We start from the raw sequence: 22,376 nt of genomic DNA on the forward strand, positions 1-22,376 counted from the left end.
AGGAGGGGGAGCAATGAGGGGGCGAGGAGGGAGGAGAGGCAGGTGTGGAACACCTCCAGTGACCAAGCTCTTGGCCTACCTTCCCAGTAACACATCCTTGCCCCGCAGATGGCAGACAGAGGAACCTGCCCAAGATCACACGGCCCATGAGTGGCAGAGCCAGATTGTCAAACCAGCTTACTGGGCCTGCAAGCTGGGCTCTTTTGACTGTGTTTCAGGTGACAGAACACGGACGACTGTGACAACGGAAATGGCCATGCTATCAGGTGAGCCCACGTGTGGCTACTGGGCACTTGGAGGGTGGCTAGTGGAACTTGTGTGACTAGAAACTTAATTCTTCATTTTATTTCATTTTAAGTAATGTAACTGAGCCACTGCCTAGGTAGGGCCTTGGCTTCCCAGGCAGGGCAGTGGGGGTCACACAGCAGAGCGAAGTCCCCTTCAAGCCCACCCCCAGTGCCCCCTGGCTGAGGCGAGGAAGAGAGAGCCGGAGCCCCAGGGGAGGGAAGAGGCCAGTGCCTGTGGGTGCACAGGTCTTCCCAGGCTTGGCTGGAAACCACCACCCCCCTGCCCTGCACTGTGCTGATGTCTACTCTAAGCCCGCCGCTATGCTGAATGCTTGAGGAAAGTGTGTGTCTTATTATGACCATTTTACAGATGAGGAAAGTGAGGTTCAGAACAGGCAAGTACCTTGCCCCAAATCACCTGGCCAGCAAGTAGCAGGGTTGGAATTTGCCTACAACGCCTGGCTCTTGACACCAGCTCTGCTACCCCCAGACTGCAGCAGGTGCTCCCCAGGCAGACGAGACGGGGAAGATCCCCCCGACCCCAGGCAATGGAGGAAGAGGGCATAGCAAGAAATAAGCTGGGGGTGCCTCCTCCCTCCCCGGCCCTTCTGGTTGCCTGCCGAGGCCATTGACCCATCCTGCGCCCACCCAGGGGCAGCCTCTCCCAGCTGCTGCTTGCCTGGAAAGTCTGATTCTCCCTGTGAGCAAACACGCCTTCTGGGGCCTCCCCAAAGGTTTCAGATAATAAAAGAGCCATAAACAGCAGTAAGAGGCCAATTATCTCACCCTTATCTGAGCTTCCTGCACTTCCAATGCCTCTCAGCTTACACAGGTGAGAAAGGCCAGCCACTGAGATGGCACCAGTCTTACAAGGTGAAGCCACTGCCGCCTGCACACAAAGGAAAGAAGCCGAGCCCCTGGAGAGGAACAGAGAGCAAAGAACTGGGTGGAAAAGAGGGGGCAGAAATGACAGAAGGGCTCTCCCAGGCCCCCGACGACAGTGTACACCTGTTGGACTTAGGTCAAGTCCACTGGGAGGCCACCACAGAGCTAAAAGCAACTTCTGCGCCCACCTCCTCTCTCTCCAGGGACAAGAGGAGAGTGGGTGCCCTGTGACAGCAAGGACCAGCTCAGCTCTTCCCTGGTCCCTCATTCCGTCAACCCCGGCACACAGTGGACACTCAGTGATGATGGATGCCCCTCCCCGGTCTATTTTAAAGACAAGAAGCCCCACTCCAGACAACGGCAGTGTCCCCATCCTTGCTGCTGCTGGGCCCAGCTGCTCAGCAGATTCCACAGGGTCCCTTCCCAGAGGGTACACAGCGTGCACAGTCAGGGAGAGGACCCCCAAATCAGAACGGTCTGAGGATCCCAGGCTGGCTGTGCACACACACACGCACTGGGCATTCCTGGCGCCTTTTCCAGGACAAGGTATGAAAAATATGAAAGAGCAAAGAATTCCACCTTTGGGAATTGAAACAACCAGAGTAACACGAGCCTTATAAGGCCTTGAGTAAAACCCAATCTGCAGCACACAGAGGGGGCTGTGACAGCAGAGCCCGCCCAGGACAGCCTGACTCAGAGCATCACCCGCCTCCAGGAACCCCCCCACCAGCACCACTTCCCCTGTCCCCAAATCCAAGAGATCCAGAAGAAGGGCAAAAACATCAAGCCCAGTTTAAGCCTGCTGCCAGACTTCTTTTCAGCCCTGGCCACTTTCTAGTTCGTATGGCACATTAAAGCCAGAAGGACCCTGAAGAGCATCTGGTCGGAGGACCCAAAGCAGCAGGCGCTGCAGTTACCTGGGAAGCTCCTCAGAGACACAGGCCCAGGGCTGCTGCGCCAGCGACTCTGGACTCCGCCCCGTCGGTTGGGAGGGGACCAGGCACCGGTGTTTTGAGAGCTCCTTGCTGGCTCTGATGTGCAGCCAGAGTTGAGAACCGGGGATCACGGGCTTAAGGTGGGAAGAGACAGACGCTCCAGAGCCAACAGACCTGGGATAAGACTGCAGCTCTGCCACTTGGCTGCAGACACAGTGGTTTAATGTCCCCTAGCTGCTGTGGAACAGGGTGAATAATTGCTTCTACTTCCTGCTGTGAGGATTAATTGAGATAACACAGGGAGCGCACTTAGCGCTTCTCTACACCTCAGTTTCCACATCTGTGAAATGGGCAACAATTCCTCCCTCTTAGGGTTCTGGGAAGGAGTAAACAAAGAAGGCTGGTAAAACACTTAGCACACGAGGGTCTGGCACACAAAAAATCCCCCTGGTGCCCTGCTCCCCTCCACCCTCCGCCCCCTCCACCCCTCCTCCAGTTACAGGGTCTCTATGTGCATTCACCTCTTCCCGCTGCAGCCCGGCCACCCTTCACATACAGAAGGGTTCTGGGCCCCGGTCTGTTTGTCCTGTGCCATCCCCCACGTGGTCACAAGTCCACTTACTGAATGAGGGGAGTGCTGAGGAGCCCCCAGGGAAGTCTGAGGGGCCCCTGACCAGGTCTCTCTATCACCGTCCTCAGGGGGAGCGAGCATTAAGCCCCCAGGGGACCACCTGAACATGTGAGCCGGCCCCACAGCTGCAGATGCTGACCCAGACCCCGCCTTGGCCTTGGCCTTCTGCTCCTTGGTGCACACGCCTCCCTTCCTGACATCTCAAGGGCCCCAGGTTTGGCGGTCAAACCCTGGACAGGCACTGCACCCCCAGCAATAAGACTGATGGGGTGTTGCTGAATATAGGTTCCCATGGGAAAATGCTCATCACATGTAATTAGGTCAAAAGGTGACCCGTGAAACAGCATGTGAATAAAACCACAGTCCTATAAAAAAAAAAGTATATATATAACATATGTATACTTGTATATATGCAAAGCAAAGAAGTTAGACAGGAACATAAAGTGGGAAAATTAAAGGCCGCTTTTAGCCTATCATTTTCTGTACTTTCCAATTTTTCTACAATAAACATGCATGACTATTAACAAAAAAAAAAAAAGGAAAAAGGAAAACACATCCCCAGAATCACTGAGCAATGGATTGGCCAGCGTGGGGTCCCGCCCCACACAGACACACACCCTTTGGGGACAGTGAGCAGCTCGCTGACGGAGCATCCGGTCCTCCCATCTCATTTAGCCTCCGCTTTACAGAGATGAAAGGGCAGGTTAGGCAGATCAGACAAGGAACGGGTCTTGGGTCATGAAGCTGATGTGGAGGGCGGGTGGACGGGATCCAAATCAGATCTAAGTGGGAGGCAGGAGGGCAGAGGTCAGAACACTGGGTCTGGAAGCCGGCTGGGTTCAACCTTGGCTCTGCCTCATCTCGGCTCTGTGGACTAAGGCCGACAATGTGGCCTCTCTGTGCCTATAAAATGAGGATTATGGTGGCACCCACCTGAGAGTGTCATGAGGACTAATGAGACACGGTGGGTGAGGCCCTTAGAAAAGGGCCTGGAGAATAATAAGTGCAGAATACGTGCAGGCCATTACTATCTGGCTACAGAGCCCATACACACACCCAGGCACAAAATGTCAGCCCCCGAGGGCAGGGGCTGTCCCCCTTGGATCACCGCAGTACCTGGCACTCAGCAAAGATGTGCAGGACGGAAGGATGAAGGACAGAGATGCAGGGCAGGGGGACTCCCAGCCGGTCAGCAGAACGCTGGCCTGGGTGGGCCAGGGGCTGACGAGAAAGCACAAACAGAGCCCCTGCCTTCCAGCTTTGAGCCCAGGCGCCCCCACCTGCCAGCCCAGCTCCCACGGACCAGCGACTGCACCTCTCTGGGTCTGTACAACAGGCCCCATAATAATTCCCTCCTTCCAGGGCTGCTGTGTCAGGCTCCCACTGCCGCTGGGACAAATTACCCCACACTTCAAACAACACAAACGTATTATCTTAGAGCCGCAGAGGTCAGAAGTCCAAACTGGGTTTCACTAGGGTGAAAGCAAGGTGTTGGCAGGGCTGAGCTCTGTCTAGGGGCTCTTGGGGAGAATCTGTTTCCTTGTCTTGTTCCAGCTTCTGGAAGCAGCCTTGGCTTGTGGCCCCTCCTCCATCTTCAAAACCAGCCGCAACATCTTTCAATCCCTGACTCTGGCTCACCCAGCCTCCCTCTTACAAGACCCTTGTGATTCCACTGAGCTCACCCAAATAATCCAGGATAATCTCTCCATCTCAAGACCCTTACCTTAATCACATCTGCAAAGTCCCTTTGTGCTATAAGGTAACATGTTCACAGGTTCTGGGGATTAGGACACGGAAATCTTTGAGGGGGGTCTTTAATCTGCCCACCACGGTTGTGCAAATCAAAATGAGATGTGTGTGGAAAGGGCTACGTAAACTGCAAAGTCCATGCAGTTTAAGGAACTATTAGTAACCTTCTTTGTGCCAGGCACTGGGATGAAAGATGTGTAAGGCAGCGTCCTGTCGCTGCAGGGATCCAGGGACGGACTTCACACCCTCCCGAAAGGGGACTCGGTGTGGTGAATGTGAACCAGGGAATCTTGTACAGGCCAGGGACAGTGTGGCCTTCATCCTGGGTACTCAGAGAGCCTGTGATCCCAAGGCCATGGCTCCGAGGTGGTAACCCCCTGTAACCAGGGATGGAAAAAAGGAAAGCCAAAAACAAAAATACAGCTTTTCCAATGTCGGGACTGGCAAGGGGCCAGAAGGAGGTCTTTAATGGTAAAAAGGGGCCTGGTCCCCCTGACCCATCCATGAGGGACTCCACTGAGGGAAGCCGGCCTCTCCCAGGCCCAAGGCCCATGCAGACCCTGCAGGTCAGGACACAGGAGGATATGAATGTTCTGGATTTGAGGAAACAGCAGGTTAGGGACAAGCTCGGGATGCCAGACAATTTCAGACTGAGTCTGCAACCTTGCAGGACGGCTCCATTTCTTCCCGGGGCCAGAGGATACTCTAGTCTTGCCGAGCTGCCCCTCCCAAGCTATGTGCTCCCCACACCTCAGGCCTTAGAAGCCACAAGGCCATGGCCAGGCTGCAGGCAGGCCTTTCCCTTCTGTTCAAATGCGGCTTCCCCGAGCCTGACCTGATCCTCTCTCACCCTGAAGTGTCCAGGGAGGATGGGTCTCCTTGGCCCTTCCAGGAATCCAGCTGCCCACCTGCTTTCCTCTGGGTCCAGGCCCAGGCAAGAGATGCTGGCCAGTGGGCAACACAGTCCATCTTGTGTGGAGAAGCCCAGAAAGGGGCAGGACAGGTACCTCCGGAAATCCACAGAGAGTCCCTGCAGCCGGGCCAGGAGCCAAAGGCCTGACCCAAAAGGAAATGCCAAGGCCGCAGGGGGCCCATGGGGATGGCAGTGAAACTGGGCAGAAAAACAAACAAGTCCAGAGGGCCCAGTGCCCTCGGAGGCGAGAGGTAAGGCCTGAGTCCAGGAAAACACAGGGAGTCGGCAACCTACACGTTCTTGTTTCCCAGCGAGCACAGGGCGCACAGGGTAGCCGTGAGTGCATGGGCTTCAAGGTCCGCCAGAAAGGACAACCATGACAGCTCCAACCGATGGATGGCTGCAGAGTCAAATGGGTCGAGCTCCAGCCCTGCCATTTACCAGCTCTGCAAAATCTCGGGCAAACTACTTCCACTCTTTCAGCCTCAGTTTCTCATCTACAAAATGGGCAGCATCGGTAGCCCCACCTCTTAGGGCTACGTGGTACAGAGGAGACAAGATCGTGTGCAGGAAGCTTTAGCTCCACGTGTGGCTCAGGAAATGGCAGCCGGCACCATCGGCATCACCGAATCAGCCACTCAACCCCCCCACTGGCCTCTGTCCTGGCCCCTGTCAGCTGCCCGAATCAGATCCCGGGTTCAGAGATTCCATTTCCATATTGTGTGTTTTGTCATCATTTTCATGGCGACACTGAAAGTTGCCTTTCAGACACCACTCGTCCTTCTGTCCATCAAGACCCATCGCTTGTTCAACGGGAAGACTTCAGCACTCACCCTGTGCCTGCTGAGTTGTGAGAACACAACAGGGAACAAAATACCCCCCTCCCTCACCAAAAAAAAAATCCCTGCCCCCATGGAGCCATCCTGCAGGTGGGGAGCACACTTCCATACCGCTCTACCATCACGAGACCTCTGTCCGGGGAGAGGGCGGAGGGGGCTGCTTTCACTCTGCCCCATTTCAAGGGAAGGGGCCTCCCCCAGAATCACACACAGGCAGTGCCGAGGCCACTCTGCTTGGCTCCCCAGGTGGGGTCTGTGGAACATTCCAGAGACGGCTTGGAAACTATTCTCCCAAGAGCTGAGAGGCAAAGTTAGATCTCATAGCAGGCAAAGCTCTTACCCCAGTAAACATTCACAGAAGGGGATCATTCAAATGGAGCCGGCCACATGCCCCAGCGTGAACCAAAGTCTGAGGTCCTGAGCTTGGACCCCGAGTCCCCAGAGCATTCCTGGAGGGCAGCATAACGGCCAAACACTCGGCCTCCAGTTGGGGAGGCCCCGCTTCCAGTCTGGTGAATGAATGTGTACTACCTATATGGAACCCTGGCCACCTACCCTCCCTGAGCCTTGACTTCCCCACCTGTGTCCTGGGTAATGACAGTGTCTTCTTCCTAATGATGGGAGACCTAAATGGGACTGGGCATTTAGCTTGGTGCCTGGTACGCAGTACACACAGTCGTTATTATTACTATTATTATTATTATTTGTTGTTGTTGTTACCTGATATGTCCTGTTGAGGAAAGAGAAAGTGGCAGCAGCTGGCTGAGCACCTGGAGGTTCTCTCGCCCAGCAGCAGGACGGACGAGATCTCACTCCTTGGGTTCGTTCAGCAGGGGGGCCTGACCCGAAATCACCCCATGGGCCTCGGCACAACACACACCCAGCAAAGCCAGCAACTCTGTTTACCCCACAGCAGCGTGGCCGCCTCCTCTGGGCAACCCCACCTACACAGGCCTCAAAGCCAGAGATGGACCCAGTGCCCCCATCAAGGTCACCTGGGACACCCATCAGCCTCAGCATCCTCACAGCCACCGGCCGGGCCCCAGTGCAGATGCAGAGAGGTGGGGCAGCTGGTCAGAGAAAGCTGGATCCAATCCAGAACTGCCTGACTACCCAGGTACAGAGCCCAATCAGCTCCCTCTGCCACCGAATCTAAACCAGAGTGACAACAGCAAATACACTTGGAATGGCCAGCGTGTGCCAGCCAGACTCAGCACCAGGTAAGTGTTAACTTACGTGCAGCTCGCAGACCCCTGCAAGGAAGCAGATTTGTTAGCTCTACTTTACTGATTAAGAAAGTGAGGCTCAGGACAGGCAGTAACCTGCCCGATGACACACAGCTAGTACATAACAGGCAAAACCCGAAACCAGCTCTCTGTGACTCAGAGCCCGAGCTCCTGGGCCCTCAAAGACCGGGTCTCCAGCTCTCACTTTACCCAGGACGCTCCTGCCTGGGCCGCTCACCAGCTGGGAAGTGGGGACAAGGACTGGCCCTGCCTCCTTCCCTCCCGCAGCTGGAGAAGAGAGCCCTGATGGGAGTGAGGTCACTTGGAGGCTGCAGCTCTGCCCGAATCTGGGCAATGATTCCAACTGTGCCTCAGGGGCCTCAAGTCAGGCAGCTCCTGTCTCTCTGGAGGCCAGGTAGACAGCCAGGCAAAGCCCAAGGCCACTTCAAGCCTGCGGGGGACCGCGGAGGAAACACAGTGAGAAGAGGTGAAATGTCCTCCACTTGGAGATTTGTTTTTTCAAAAGCAACATGTGCTTAGTGACTACCTTCGGGAAGTTAAAAAAAAAGAAAAAGAAAGAAAGAAAGAAAATCAAGAAGGAAAGGAGAGGGAAAGTGATCTGGATTGACTCTTCTCCCACAGGACTCCAAAGTGGAAATTCACCGACTGGAGAAGGAGCTGGAACTTAAGTAAACGGAGAGCTGGAGGGGAGAGAACAAAGCTGGGAGCAATGCGGAGACACCAGACAAGGAGTCAGGAGGCAGCCAGCATCTCAGTTTCTCCATCTGTGACATTAAGGGGCTGGAATGGAAGTCTCTTGGGACTCCTGCTATGATCATGTTCTGCAAGGGGCTCATGTCACAGGAATGCCCCACTAAGGGAACTCAGAAGTGATGCTTATTCACACCCGTTGGTGGTGAGACGTGGGCCTGGCAACCAGGCCCAGCCTAGGAGTCAGAGGCACTGGGCACACCATCTTCAGCCCCAACACAGGGGAAACATCCAAACTGACCAGGTGGCGGGAGCAGAAGCAAACATGATGTGGGTGTTTAGTGCTTCCCTCGACCAGCCTCACTTACTCCTCATAACGGTTAGAGGTACGTATTATTTCCCTCTTACAGATGAGGAAACTGGGGCTCGGGGAGCTTCACAGGCAGCTCAAATCCACACTGGCCCACACTGAGCTATCCTGACACAGTACAGCAGCAGCTCGGGGCCACTGTGACAAAGCCTCGGTGTGGCACCAGCCAGACACACAATCTGGCTGCAGTCACCAGGTCCCCAGGATACACAGAGAGAAGGCGGGCAGAGACGGGACAGGCTCCTGCACCCCTCACCCTGAGGTCAGGGAATGAGGGTCTCCAGGAGGGTGGCCCAAGAGATCCGAGAGCCAGACTCCTTGTAGGGGTGCACTTGCTCGATGCCCACCCACATTGTTTCCCACCCCTGACCCTGCTCAGTGGCTTCCTGGTGTGGACAGCACTCCCCTCTCTCCATCAGTGAATTTATGCTCATTTGCTCAGCCAAGGCCCACCCTACAGGGACGTAATCCCTGGGAGATCACAACCATCTCGGGACTCCCCAGCCCAGGTGCAGAACCGCTGATTCATTTCAGGTCCCTAATCAGGTGGAGAGCCTGGCCCGAACTGCTGGCCTTGATTTGGCGGCAGGCCCAGCAGAAGCCCTCCTGGGGCCCACCCTCTCCAGCAGGCAGGTAAGTACCAGTCGGGACTCCTGATTTGAGTCCAGAACGGCCTTGGCTCCAGGGACCCAGGGCCACCATCTGCATCTCTCAGACCTCCAGCTGCCTGAGAATTCGCCACCGGATGCAGCTCACTCCAGGAAAGCCAAGGGAGGCTCACACACCCCTCCCCCGACCGGTGCAGGCAGGATTTTAATTCAGGGCCCAGGCACCCAGGCCATAAGTCCCAGAGCCTAGACCCACCATTAAGGCTTCCCTTAGGAGAGGACTCCCTAAGCACCAGGTCCCCAAAGCCAGGCAGTGAGCTGCAAAGCTCCGAAAGGTGTCAGCTGTCATGGTCCCCAACCCCCAAATGCGTCATCCCATTTGCCGGAGACCCCAGAGGGAACAGATCTAAAGGTAACTGCCTTGATTAGGTGTCTGCTAGGTCTTACCCAAGAGTTCTTCAGTCTTCTAGGCAGGAAGCAGTGGCCCATCTTACAGATGAGAAAGCCAAAGCCTAGAAGACTGGGACTTACACGAGGACCCACGGCCAGGGCCCGGCCCAGAGCCCAACGCAGGCAGTCACCCCAACATTCTGACTTTCAGCCATTCGGCCGCCCTGCCTCAGACAGGCTCCCAGTAGAGAAGGGCAGAGTCCCCAACAACAGTCACAGAAGGGGAAAAGGAATGGTACTGGCAAGACAACCGGGCGATGGCACTGCGTGGTGGAACCCCAGAGAGCTATTTAATTCCCAGCCACAACCCCATGGAGTGGGGACTTTATTGTTTCCATTTTGCATATGAACAGACTGACTTTGGAGAGTTTATGTGACTCCTTCAAGCCGCACAGCTGGCAAGGGACAGAGCCAGGATCTGGAGCCAGGCCTGCTTTCTATTTCACAGGCTTGTGGGAAAAATAAAGGGAAAACCAACACGTTTTAGGGACTGACCTCTTCCTTCCGGCCCAGGGATCCTGAAATGTGTTCCTCCTTAGCCAAAGACCTGTCCTGAGCCCTCCTGGCCGCAGCACCACCCTTCCCCACACCTCCTGCCCAGTCTCTCCTCTTCTTCCAGCCGCCAAAGCAAAGGAACGAGGCTCACTTACTGTGTCTGCGGCGGTGCGGCCGCTGGATCTGGGTCTGCGGGAGAAGAGCAGAGGCAGCGCCTGTCAGGCCAGCGGCTGGCCTGAAGGGCTCAGCCTGTCCCCACCCCCTTTCCCAGCCTCCCTGGGGGAACCAGAGACAGGGCCTGGCCAGCCTGGGTGCCTGCTGCGTTCCTGCCTCCTTCTCCCCTATCATTAAACTCCCTTACCTGTCCTACCTGCCCTGCCCCTGCCCCCGCCCCCACCCACCACGGCCCACATCCCAGCTCCGACAAGAACCAGTTGGCCAGCTTGCTCTAGGCCTGTCCCCCCACCCCCAGCTCTTCAAGGAGCCCCTTGTCCCCAGCCCTACAGGAAGTTCCTGCTAGTCCAGTCCCCAATCCCTCCCAATGACAGAATCAAAGAGCCCAGAAGCTATGATTTAACACCGGCCTTATCAGGGCCCTCCTGCCCCCAGGGCAGACTGAAGGAGGAGCCTCTGAGAAGCTGCTGCTCTGGCTGGTGTGATTCCCTGGGAGAAGCTGCAGGGGGAGGGGGAGCTTCAGAGACACAAGCCCTGAGCAGCCACTGTCGCTGAAGCACAAGCGAGGGCCAGCCACGCCAATTTATGACATGCCAAAGTGCACCAGATGCTGCAGGAATGCTAGGAATCTCCAGTTCCCAAGGGGAGCAAAGGAATGCAGCTTCTTCTCAATGGCCTCTCTTCCCATCCTGCTTTCTGGGGACAGCAGAGGAGCCATGAGACATCACTGGGAGCCCAGAGCCTCCACGCAGCCCTAAGCTCCCTAGAGGCCCAGAGGCCCGGAGGCCCGGAAATGGGAAAACTCAGGCTCCCAGAACACCTTACCAGTGGCCGGGGCGGAGTCCAAGTGGATCAGTGGGGTGTCTGCCTCCTCTGGAGGAGCGCCTGGGACGCCCAGGCCAGCACTGGTGTCCTCATCATCGTCACTGTCGTCAAACTCAAAGGTCTCTCCGGGGTCGTCCTCCGCCTCGGGGGAGGGGCTTGGGCCTCCAGGAAGCAGCCGATCTCCTGGAAGGGAGGAGGAGTTAGCCAGCAGCAGGGTCTCAGAGTTTGGTCAAGAGAGGTGGCTGGGAAGTGGCGAGCAGCAAAGCTTCTGAGTGAGGGCGCGAGGGCAGGTCCCAAAGACAAGATTAAACCTACACCCAGGCCAGGAGGCCCTCCTGGGCCCCCGATGTGCCCAGGGAGTGGGTTGCAGCTCTTAGCAGGTAGGCAGACTGAGGGCAGGGAGCAATCTTCCAAGTGAGCGTGTCTGCATCTGCACTTGAATGTAAGAGTGTTCCGTTTTCTTGTTTTCTATTTTCCTATTTTATAAGCATGGGATTTTCTTTTAACGCATCTGCACACGTGCATGTGGGCACACACCTTCGTGTGTATTTCCATGTGTTCATTTCTGTCTGTACATTACAGGCTGGGTCTGCATGCTGTGCTTTATCTGGTACAGGGGCCCCACACTCCCAGCATGGAGGTCTGCCCACCCTCCCTCCCTGCTCCCCTCTCCTGGGAGATCCCCTTCATGGCCAGATCTGCCTTGACCTCCCTCAAGCCTCGACTGGAGCAGAGGCCCCCTGCCCGCATCCCTTTTCTGTCTTAGCCTCTGGTTTTCTTCACCTGTTCCTGCACAATGTGTTAACAGCCTGGGGTATGTGGATGAGGAATGTCACCTGCCATATCAGTAAACAAAGGATGTTGCAGCCATCAGGTCATCAGCCACTGCAGCCCCGCCCCATCCCCCCACCCCTGCAACATGCACCCTGAGGGGACTCAGGATGGGAAAGAACAGGCTACTGGCCCCAGATAGCTAAGGTGCGTATCAAAGGAACGATTTCAATGAGTCCAGACTCTTGTATCTTCCCATACACAGAAAAGCACCAAACTCATTAACTTGAGGTGTCCATTTTCTTTAATTACCAGTAATCTTTTGATGTTCTGACTACCTGGATTTTGTTGCAAAAACTCCTTTATATCCTGGCTCCTCTCTGACCTCTTCAGAGCGGTCCCTCAGAGCTATCTGAGAGGCTGTCTCCTGGACTTAAGTCCTCAGTAAGTCTGTTAGATAAAACAGAATTCTCAATTTTCAGGTTATGCCTTTTTTTTTTTTCCAGTTGACAGGTAGAACTCAGAAACTTTCATTAAACAAGTGAAGAAATGGATTCTCTATGCTAAAAGGCATAACAGGCCCTCCCCTTCCAACCCATTTCACCAAGCTGCAGTCCCCCAGCCTCCTTCCCTAGGAGGCTTCTTTCCTAGAATCTGAGCCTGAACACCTCAAGTGTTCATTAAGCCCAACTTCCTACCTCATGCAAACCCGCTCCAAAACCCAAGGACAGTGTGGCCTGGTTTTCAGTCTGCAAAGCTGACCACACCTCCCTGGGCTGCCCTGAGCAATCATGTCACAGCTCACATCATACAATTTATAGCATGAGCTTTGGGCCCAGCTGGTCCTGTCTGAACTTTAGGTTTTTCCTCTGTAATCTGGAGAATAAAACAGCACCTTACTCATAAGGCTGGTGAGCACATGACCCAAGATGTGGGTCAGGGTTTCTCAGCCTCAGCACTTCTGACACTGGGGCTGCGCGGTCTCTGTGGTGAGGGCACTACAGGATGTGTACCCACGATGTACCCTCCAGCTATGACAACCAAAAATGTCTGCAGACATTGCCAGATGTCCCCTGGGGGACAAAACTGCCCCTAGTTGCGAACTGCTGGGGTAGATGGAGCACTTGGCATAGTGCCTGGTGTCTGTGTTACACAATGACATCTGCTGTTGTAATCACTGTCCCCTCCCAGCCCCAGATCCTCCAGGACAGGACTGTCTAGTCCACGTCTGTGGGCCCAGCCCCAGCAGGCGTACACAGATGGATAAATAAATAAGTGGGTGGGGAGGTGGATGGAGCAGAGAGACAGCTGGACACACCAACAGCTGGACAGATGGACATACCTGATTCTAGGAGTCTCTCTGATTGGAAAGATCCCATTCCTCCCCCACAGTGACCCGGGGCTTCCAGAGCAGAACATTTTAGCTGCAAATGTATCTAATTCAAGAAGCCCCTTCCTCAGCTGGTTGACTGCAGCAGAACCCAGAGCTTGCCCTCCGTCCCCAATTCCTCTGGCGGGTGACAACCAGATCAAGGCCACTGAGGTAGGGGTCCAGCCCCTCCTCCTGGGAGCTTCGGGGCCCCCACAGGCCGACATCGGCAGGGGTGGACTCCTCTGGGCAGTGATGTGGGCTGCGGTACAAGTTCCTTCCCCAGACGAGGATAAACAGACTCTGGCTAAGATGCACCCAATGTGGCTCCTTGTTTAAGCCTCACGACCACTCTCATTTTGTACGAGGCCACAGAGGTTTTGAGAGGTGAAGTGATGTACCCACAGGCATACAGCCAATATGTGGGGAGCTGGATTTGAACCCAGATTGGCCTTAGTTCCCATTCTATACTCTCCACTAAGCCCTACTGCCTCCTGGAAGTCACTTGAGCCCCTGAACTCTTGGGCCTGGATGGGGACACTTGGCTTCGTGATGATGAATTAACAAAGGAAATCCAGGAGTTGAGTCAGAAGCCAAATCAGCAGTTTTCAAATCACAGTTCTCATGAAATCAATTACAGGGCTCCCAGGCAGCATTTTGTTTTGTTTATGAATTGTTTACTTGAAATATTTTTAATGTTTTATTATAATAGTAATAAAGTCACATTTGGTATTACTTTTGATATTGTTTTCAACAATTCTGGTTTGGATCTGTAGAGCTTTATCTATACAGAATCAAACATGCATGTGTGTAGAATCTTCAACTGTTCTCCCCTTGCTGACTCTGTTCCAGTCACACCAGTCTCCTTGCAGGACTGTGAATGTGCCAGCTCTGCTCCTGCCTCAGGACCTTTGCATGTTCAGTTCAAGTCTCCGCCCTGTTCTCACCTCCTTCAGGTCTTTATCATATGTCATCTCCCAGCGAGGCTGTCACGGCCACAACTGCCCACAGTGACACCCTGAGGCCCCCTATTTGCCTTGCCTGCTTTATTTTTCCCTGTGGCCCTTATCAGCACGTGACACGTTGTATGTTTTATTTATTTTACTGGCTGTCTCCTCTGCTAGAACATAAGCTCCCTGAGGGTGGGCATTCTTGTCTGATTCACTCACGATCGTATCCCCAGCATATGGTACTGTGCCCAGCATATGGTAGGCACATAATAAGTATTTGTTGAACACACACACACACACACACACACACGCACTCGTGTTGTCAGGACCATGCAGTTTTAAAAGTTTTAAAAATTCTGAAACAAGGGACAAAGTCCCTGCCCACTATTTCTGGGCTACCAGATACAGACCTATCCTGGCCAAGGGGTTTTCAGTGCCCGTGGTCCTGCCCACTTGAATCTGCGCAGCAGACAGTAAGGGAGGGTTCCCTTTGCCCATGGCCAGTATCAACAGAGTCACTACCGTGCCACAGTCAGACCACCTGGGTTCAGACTCCCAGTTTTCCCACTGACTGACTGTATGAGTGTCAAGTTAAATTCAGCCCTCCAAGCTGCCGTTTCCTGATCTGCAGAATGAGGACAATAATAGTAACTACCTCACAGGATTGTTGGGAGGATGGAGTGAATTAACACACATGAAAGCACCCAGTGCGAGGTCTGTGCTCACTAAATGTCAGCTCTCCTTACAGTGATGACTCTACTCATGGTCACTGTCATTGCATCATCATTATCTCCATCCTTATTACTATCATTATTGCCTTGAGTCACAGCCCAGCCCCTGACCCTGGGTAAGATGGAGAAGCCTTCCCTCTTCACGGGCCAGGCCCAGCCCCAGGCGACCCAGCCCCTCAGGCTGTGTCCAGGGACTTTGGGTACTTCTGCATAGCCTCTCTTTAAGAGTTCAAACAGCCTCAGTTAGCCCATCCATCAACACAGTCCTGCCTGCATCCAAGGAATTGTTCCCAGCAACCCCTGGGCCCGGAGGTCCAAGCAGAAGACATTGTCCCTTAATGGTAAGGAGCTCACTTTGGAGTAAGGCAGGCAGGTACAGCAAGAGGAAAACATAAAACCCCAGAGACTGAGCCGGTGCTGACAGACAGACTGGGGCTGATGCTCGCTGGGGCCTTGCCATGGCTTTGGGCACAAGGCTGCCCCTGCACAGGGCTTTCAAGGGCGAGCACCAGTCTGACAGGCTCAGGCTGGGGGAGGTATTCAAGGCTGAGGCCACAGCAGGAGCAGAGAACAAACAAGGAGCAGCGGGGTGGAAGGGAAGACATAAGCAAGGATGACGGGGTTAAAAGACAGCTGACGAGGCATTTGGGGGAATTTGAATTTATTTGTTAAGATGATGCGAAGCTCTCAAAGAATCAGAAAGTGGCAAAGAGCCCGGTTCAACCAGATGACACTAGCCCACAATATCAGATACACCTAGAACAATGAATGTTTGTCAAATGTTTGCTGAAGGGAACCGAATTGATTTCGTCATAAAATAACTTTACTCACAGTTTGCGTGTCTGGCCCCTTGCTGTGTGGGGGAAAGGGTGCAGGGTGCCTATGACAGCAGGGGCAGTGCGCTGGGGGCATCCTGGGACCCACAGCCACAGCCGTGACTCAGGAAATGCCCTGATCCCCAAGGCTCTGTTCCCAGGATCCGGTGACCCGGGCAATTAGACAGGGCTCCTTATCAGAAGGAAAACTCGGGAGGCCCATCCCTGGATAATTGAGAGCCAAACTGAGCCGTTCCCACCCATCTAGACAGGTGGCAGCAGGGGAGCTGAGCACACATGCTGTTCCCGGACACACCCCATCCTCGGGAGAGCCAACCCCAGCGAGGCCAGGAGGCCAGGACCCAGGAGGCCACCCTATGCTATGGAGAAGGTGGGCCCACCATGCTGGCCCCCCACTCGTGGCAGAATAACACAGAGGCTCAGCGGGGAAGAGCCTCCTCTTGGGCTCAAAGCAGAGTGCATAAAGCCCCTCCCACCAACACCCCAGTGATAACAGCTCCCGCGCCGAGTGATTTGCTACCACACGCCAGGGCCCCGCTTGTATTTAAACCTTGCAACAACACGAGAGGGCGTGTCATCAGCCCCATGTTTTGTAGGTGATGAAACTGAGCCAGAGAGACACCAAGTCACTCAGCTGAGCTCACGGGGGCAGTGGCGGGCTGGGCTGGAGGAACAGCCCTTGCTCGATGCCATTCTGCTACCTGCTGCCCCCAGAAAAGAACAAGAGGACAACAGAGACACGAAACCACGTGTCCCCTTGCCTCCTCGCTACTCTCTCTTCCATAATCGCATTTCTTCCGGCGGCCTGCCGCCACGTTATTGATAACTCTGCTGTTGTACAGTTTATCACCATTACTCTACCCAACTGCAGTGAGCAAAGTTAAATGTTAGACGGACTCTCTTCAGGAGCCCAGGGCTTGGGGAGGTGGGCATTTCTGCGTACTGCTGCCAGAGTATAATTTGGCAACGTGCGTAAAGAGCCCTGAAATGTTGATGAAATGTAGCAGTCAGCACTCCTAAGACTCTCTTCTATGAGAATAATCAGAGTGAGCTATGAGGGTAGCCATTTCAATGCTATGTATGACAGTGAAAAAGTTAGAAATAATCTGATTGTTAACATTAATGAGGGCTGCACAAATCTTGATGAATCCAAAAGATGGCAAACTGTGCAGCCACTAAAACAAAAATGTTTTCAAATAATATTTGGTGACATAGGGGAATGTCTCACGATATCTCGTTAAATATAAAAAGGAGAACCCATAACTAAACTAATAGTAGCTTAATAGTAGTCAGCTTTGGGGAGCAGAATTATGGCTTACTCTTATTTTCTTATATGTATTAGTATTTTTCAATTTTTCTATGACCATATATTGCTTTCACGATCAAGGTAAAGACAACCAATAAATGTTATTTTAAAAGGGAAAAAAAGAAAGAACAAGAGGACGAGAAGCTGGGCCCAGTGAGAGAGGCGGCCTTGAGGGTGAGGCCTCGATTCTACCTGCAGCGTCCGAGGCCCCACTGTTAGGGTGGCCAGATAAAAATACAGGACATCAATTTGAATTTCAGATAAAAGACAGATCGTTTTTTTAGCATAAGTATGGGGAAGGGTTGGCTTTTGGCTTTTGAGTTTTTTGGTTGTTGTTTTTTGTTTTGTTTTTATTCTTTGCTAACTCTGGCAACACCATCACTGCTAGATGACCTGACCTTGGCACCTTAGCAGGTGGTGATGGACAGCCCAGCCCCTTCCCCTCGGCCCCAGCTCCCTACTCTCAATTCATAAGCTTTACCCTCAAGCCCACCTCAGTCCCCAGAGTGGCTCTGCTCATCTCCTAGGGAGACACCTGCAGAATCAACACTTGCCCGGAGCCTGTGCTGTAAGGAGGAAATTATTATTTCCCTGTTGTAGACAGGGACCCTGAGTTGGGGGAGGAAGGGTGAGGTCACTTGCCCAAGGGCACACAGCTCACCACCAGCAGGGCCGGATTCACACCCAGGGTCCACCTGCTCCAAAGCCAGTGGCCCTCTGCCAGCCCCCATGTTCACAGCCCGTTCAGTGGTGAGCTGAGCAGGAACCCGGGTACCGTACCTATGGCAGCCTGTGGAGGACGGGAGGAAGCCATCGACAAGGTGCAGCTCAGACCCGCACCGTCCCAGCCGCTCGCCTGTGGAAAGAAGGCCGGAAGTCTAATTAGATGGTGTTCAAGGCCGAAGTTTCCAGCCACAGAAAGGGGTCACTGGCTCGCGACCTGCCCGCCAGCTCTCACACAGCTTTGGGAGCACACGACAGTTCCAGAAAGGGCCCAGCCCCCACCCTCATAAATCATTAACCCGGAGAAAAACCAGCAGCTGCAGAACTATAACCCATCTCCCCTGAAGGCCCCTGCCGCCACGGACCTTCCTCTGCCCAATGCCAAGGATCCTCAGGAGCCTGGTGGGTCCAGCGAGAATTACAGGTGGGTCCCCTAAGTCTCAGGTGAAGCTCCAGCCTCAGGGGCCAGGATCAGGCTCAGCCCCCGGGGTTCCAGAGGCTGGATCACACGTGGCCAGGACATTTCCTCCTCCTGGTTGCCCAGCAACCACAGGTGCCCTCAGGTCCAGCCCCTCTCACTGCCCCCTACCCCCACAGTCCCACTGAAGGCCAATCACTCCTTGTCTCTCCCTGTGCTGCCCACACAAGGTTGGCCAGCTGGGAAGGGGCCACCAGGCCATGGCACATGGGTGTGAGGGAGGAACAGAGCAGCAGAGAGGCAGATGGCTTGAGATGGGGGCAGAAGACCAAATGCTCAGAGCAGCCTCTCCTGGCCTCGCAGTGGAGGCTCCCGCAACCAAGAGGCCAGTGCCTCCACTGGGCTTCCTGGGCCCTGGGGCCAACCTTGCCAGATGTCCCCTGCCGAGCAGTGAGGGAAAGGGTTCTCCCTACTCCCTATTCACACCCCAATTCTGAGCGAGAGGCGGTCCTGATAGATTTCCCCGGGAAGGAGAGAAAGCACAGAGACCTCCTTTCTAATCAGCCCCTACCACAAACTGCTACGCACCTGTTTTCCTTTTCAATTCTAAAGCCTTTATTTTTATTAGCTGGCTTCCTCAATAAAAACAGAATGCATGTAAGTGGCAGTTAATTAATAACAGCAAACATCCATGCAGTGCCTCCTGTATCTCAGACACTATTCTAAGTACTTTAGAAACATGAACATCTATTAATCCAAATTATGAGAAAGTGAGGCCCAGAGTGGTTAAGTAAATGGCCTGAGATCACACAGCTAGCAAGCGGCAAAGCCAGGGTATGAACTCAGGCCATGGGCCCCAGTGTGTGCTCATTAAGTAACCACTGTGCTCTGCTGTCTCTCAAATTCCAAACAATACAAAGGGTGTACAACAAAAAGTAAGTCTCCCAAATCCCCCAAGAGTGACCACCATTACTGGTTTCTTATCAATCTTTCCAGAACTATGTCATGTATGTCCCGGCTTGTATACCTGTATATCCACCTTGTTCTATACAGGAGGAAGCACCCTCCACCCACTGTGCTGTAACCACCTTTTTTTGCTTAAGAATCTCCATGGTCTGTGGGGTGGGAATAGCTCAGTGGTAGAGTGCATGGTTCAATCCCCAGTATGTCCATCAAAAACAAACAATCTCTGTGATCATTTCAGAACAGTACTTAGAAATTAATCTCACTTTTTAATGGCTGCATAATATTCTGGGGAGTAGGCTATACCGTAACTGACATCATCCCTATCAGCACACTGAGGTTGTTTCCGGGCTTTGGTGTTATAAACCATCCTCCATTCACAGGGCCTTGAGCGAATGGATGCTTGAACCTGTGAGGTACATTCCTAGACAAGCTGGGTAATTGAGAGAATTACATTCTTCACTTTCACTGAATGCAAAATTGCTCTCCACTAAGTATGTGGCTGTGCCTTTTAGCCTCACACCAAAAACCCTCAGCAAAGGGTTGAGGAAAGCAAACTAAAATGTCTGCAAATCCCTTTGCAGGCTGAAAAATCAAACAGCAGCTGCACAGCAGTTCCTCTGCAGGTCCGTCCTCCCTGTGGGCTCACTCAGAAACACTTCAGAAGGAGCAAGGAGACTTATACCCATTTTGCAGGAAGAAAAAAGGAGGCACCAAGCCCAGGTTTCTGTGCAACCTGCTCCTTAAACACAATTTTCTGATCATGCAGAAACCCAGCATCCTTCCCTTTAGGCCAGAAAGTCCAATGTCCTCCTGTTTTTCCTCATCTTCAGGGATAATTCCTGCCCTCACCTCCAAGCCCAAAGCTTTCCCCAGAAAGGAAGAGAGATACGAATACTTACAGAGTCAGAAGCTTTATTTGTATTATTATTATTATTATTATTATTATTATTATTATTATTAATTAGTAAATGAGGAAACCAAGGCTTAGAGAAGTAACGATTTGCCCAAGGTCACAGAGGCAAGGGAATAAGTTGACAACACTAGGGTTCAATCTGGGAGCATTGACCTCAAACCCTAGTCTCACTCCTTTAATCACACGGCCTCTCTGGACTTCAGGGATGGAATCTGGGAGGCATCTGCTGCAGACTTATCTGGGGCAGTGAGGTCTCCAGGCAAGGACACAGGCCAGCAAGCCCCATGCACACCCACAGGTCTGTGGCCACTGTTTTGTACACATACACCCCACGTCTCAGAAGGATATGAGCGAGGGAGTAGGGATGGCTCAGAGCAGCCCAATGCCCCTGCTAGAGAGCCCAATGGCACAACAGTGAGGAAAGAGTTCAGGGCTACCTGATACCACCTAGGTCCCACCACTCAGTAGCTATAATACCTTGGATGAGTTACTGAACCCCCATCTCTGGGTCTCAGTTTACTCATCTGCAAAATGGGGGTTTAAAAGTATCCACCTCACAGAGTTTTTTGTTGGTTTGTTTGTTTTTAACTAAGAGTTAATACATGTAAAGCTCTTGAAAGGGTCCCTGGGACACACTAGTCTACAGCTGTCAACACCAGGGCACAGGCTCTGATGATTGTTAGAGCAGGCAGATAACGAGATATGAGAAGAGAATGGGAGACCCAGTCCAAGTGGCAGGAATTGGGCAAAAAATGGGAGGGCAGGAAACCATACATCATGTGAACAATGAGGGTCCTTGGGCGGACAGAGTAAAGCAGGACCCTGCCCCTCTGATAAGAGATCACACATTTTGGGGTGACAAGTGTCCTGGAGGCAGACAAAGAAAGGTGAGAAAAGGCAGGAATCTCCAGTGTCTGAATGTAACCTTTTGCTCATTATGCCCTTATTACAATAAAATTAGCCTTGCAGATTAGAAGCACCCATCATGCACCAATGCCATGGCACTTCCAGTCCAGACTAAATAAAGACAAAAATCCCTCCTCCCCTCAGGAAGGTGGAACTAGGATGAAAATCAGGGAATACAACCCCAAACCCTTCCCTCCCCAATGAATATTCTGCCCATTCATTTTACACTCTCTGTAGCTAACTTGCCAAGAAACTCAGCACAGCTGCTCACCTGAGCCTGCCCGCTCTCCCCTCGACAGTGTGCAGTCTATCCCTTAATAAATCCCTGCTTCAATTTCTTAACGTCCACGTCCCGTCTCTGAATTCTTTCTGCGATGAGACAAGAAACAATACCCAGGCTCCACCTTGGGAGACAGAGACCCAGGCTGGAATCTCATCTCTATTGGCATCTCTGAGCCTCAGTGTCCTCATCTGTTAAATGGGGGTGCTGCTACCTGGCCCACAGGACTCCCAGGGGCATCCAAGAGATCAACCACAAAGCCCCAGCAGGCTTGGTCAGTGCCAAGATGCTGGTCCTTGCCATGTCACTACCAAAATGGGAAACAGCAAATGGGACCACGTGTCTGGATTCCACATCCCAGGAGTGTAAGAGACCCTGGTGGATGCTCAAAGAGGAGCCCCCAGGGTTTCAAGCTATGGGGATCTGAGGGCAGCCTGGTCCACCTGCAGGCTGGGCTATGTCTCACCTTCTCCCCTCTGCCTCTCGGAGCTTGGGGCTACATCTCTGTAAAGTGGGCCTGACAGCACCCGCCCACATGACGCCCTGGGCTGCTCCAGCCAGGAGCCAGGGCATAGGTATAAACGCGCTAAGCAAACAGGTGGGGTTGCTCGGCTATTTCCTTTTTTATTGTTTTTTTTTAACGTCTTCCTTGAGCCTTGCATGGTCTGGAGGCTTTCACGGTGCGAGTCTGGGCCAGAGGAAATGCAGTGTGGTGCTTCAGAAATAAGCCTCTCTCTTCCGGAACCTTCCTGCCACGGCGGTCTCTGGCAAAAGAGGCAGACTGGCTGGTGGAGGAGTCGACTGAAAACCAAGAGAGGACCAGCTGAGCACAGAACTCTCTACGCTCTACTTCCGACTGTGTTTTTAAAGTGCCGAGAAGAAAAGGACCGGAGGAAACTCACCGAGGAATAGGAACAGTGTTTGCTTGGGTGGCAGGGTTGCAGATTTTCTTTTGACCTTCTTTCCATTTCTCTGAGTTTTGCTGATCTTCTACAGTGGGCGGCATAAGGAGGGAAGATGGAAATAAGGATTCTCGTTTTGAAAAAGAGAACGAAAGCAAAGCATCACAGGTCGGACCAGACAGCTGCTGCACGGCGGCGCTGCTCCTG

At 53.2% G+C, this 22,376-nt stretch overlaps 1 protein-coding gene across 6 annotated transcripts in view; it reads right to left on the reverse strand.

Annotated features, from left to right (window-relative positions):
* ARHGEF10L (Rho guanine nucleotide exchange factor 10 like) overlaps positions 1–22,376 on the reverse strand; it is a 150,268-nt gene that overhangs the window by 82,952 nt on the left and 44,940 nt on the right. For 3 of the 6 annotated variants that reach the window (XM_072975268.1, XM_072975266.1, XM_072975267.1), the window contains exons 2-5: positions 22,170–22,257; positions 17,842–17,917; positions 11,099–11,281; positions 10,255–10,288 (exon numbers count right to left, since the gene is read on the reverse strand). In XM_072975268.1, coding sequence (XP_072831369.1) covers positions 10,255–10,288; positions 11,099–11,281; positions 17,842–17,917; positions 22,170–22,235 — 359 coding nt within the window. In that variant the 5' untranslated portion in view covers positions 22,236–22,257. Of the gene's footprint in view, positions 1–1,073; positions 1,923–10,254; positions 10,289–11,098; positions 11,282–17,841; positions 17,918–22,169; positions 22,258–22,376 lie in introns of those variants that run through there. The other 3 variants (XM_072975269.1, XM_072975270.1, XM_072975271.1) reach the window with 2 other exon arrangements.

This window comes from Vicugna pacos, chromosome 13 (assembly GCF_048564905.1).
Source record: "Vicugna pacos chromosome 13, VicPac4, whole genome shotgun sequence".
In the NCBI taxonomy this organism is placed as follows: Eukaryota; Metazoa; Chordata; class Mammalia; order Artiodactyla; family Camelidae; genus Vicugna; species Vicugna pacos.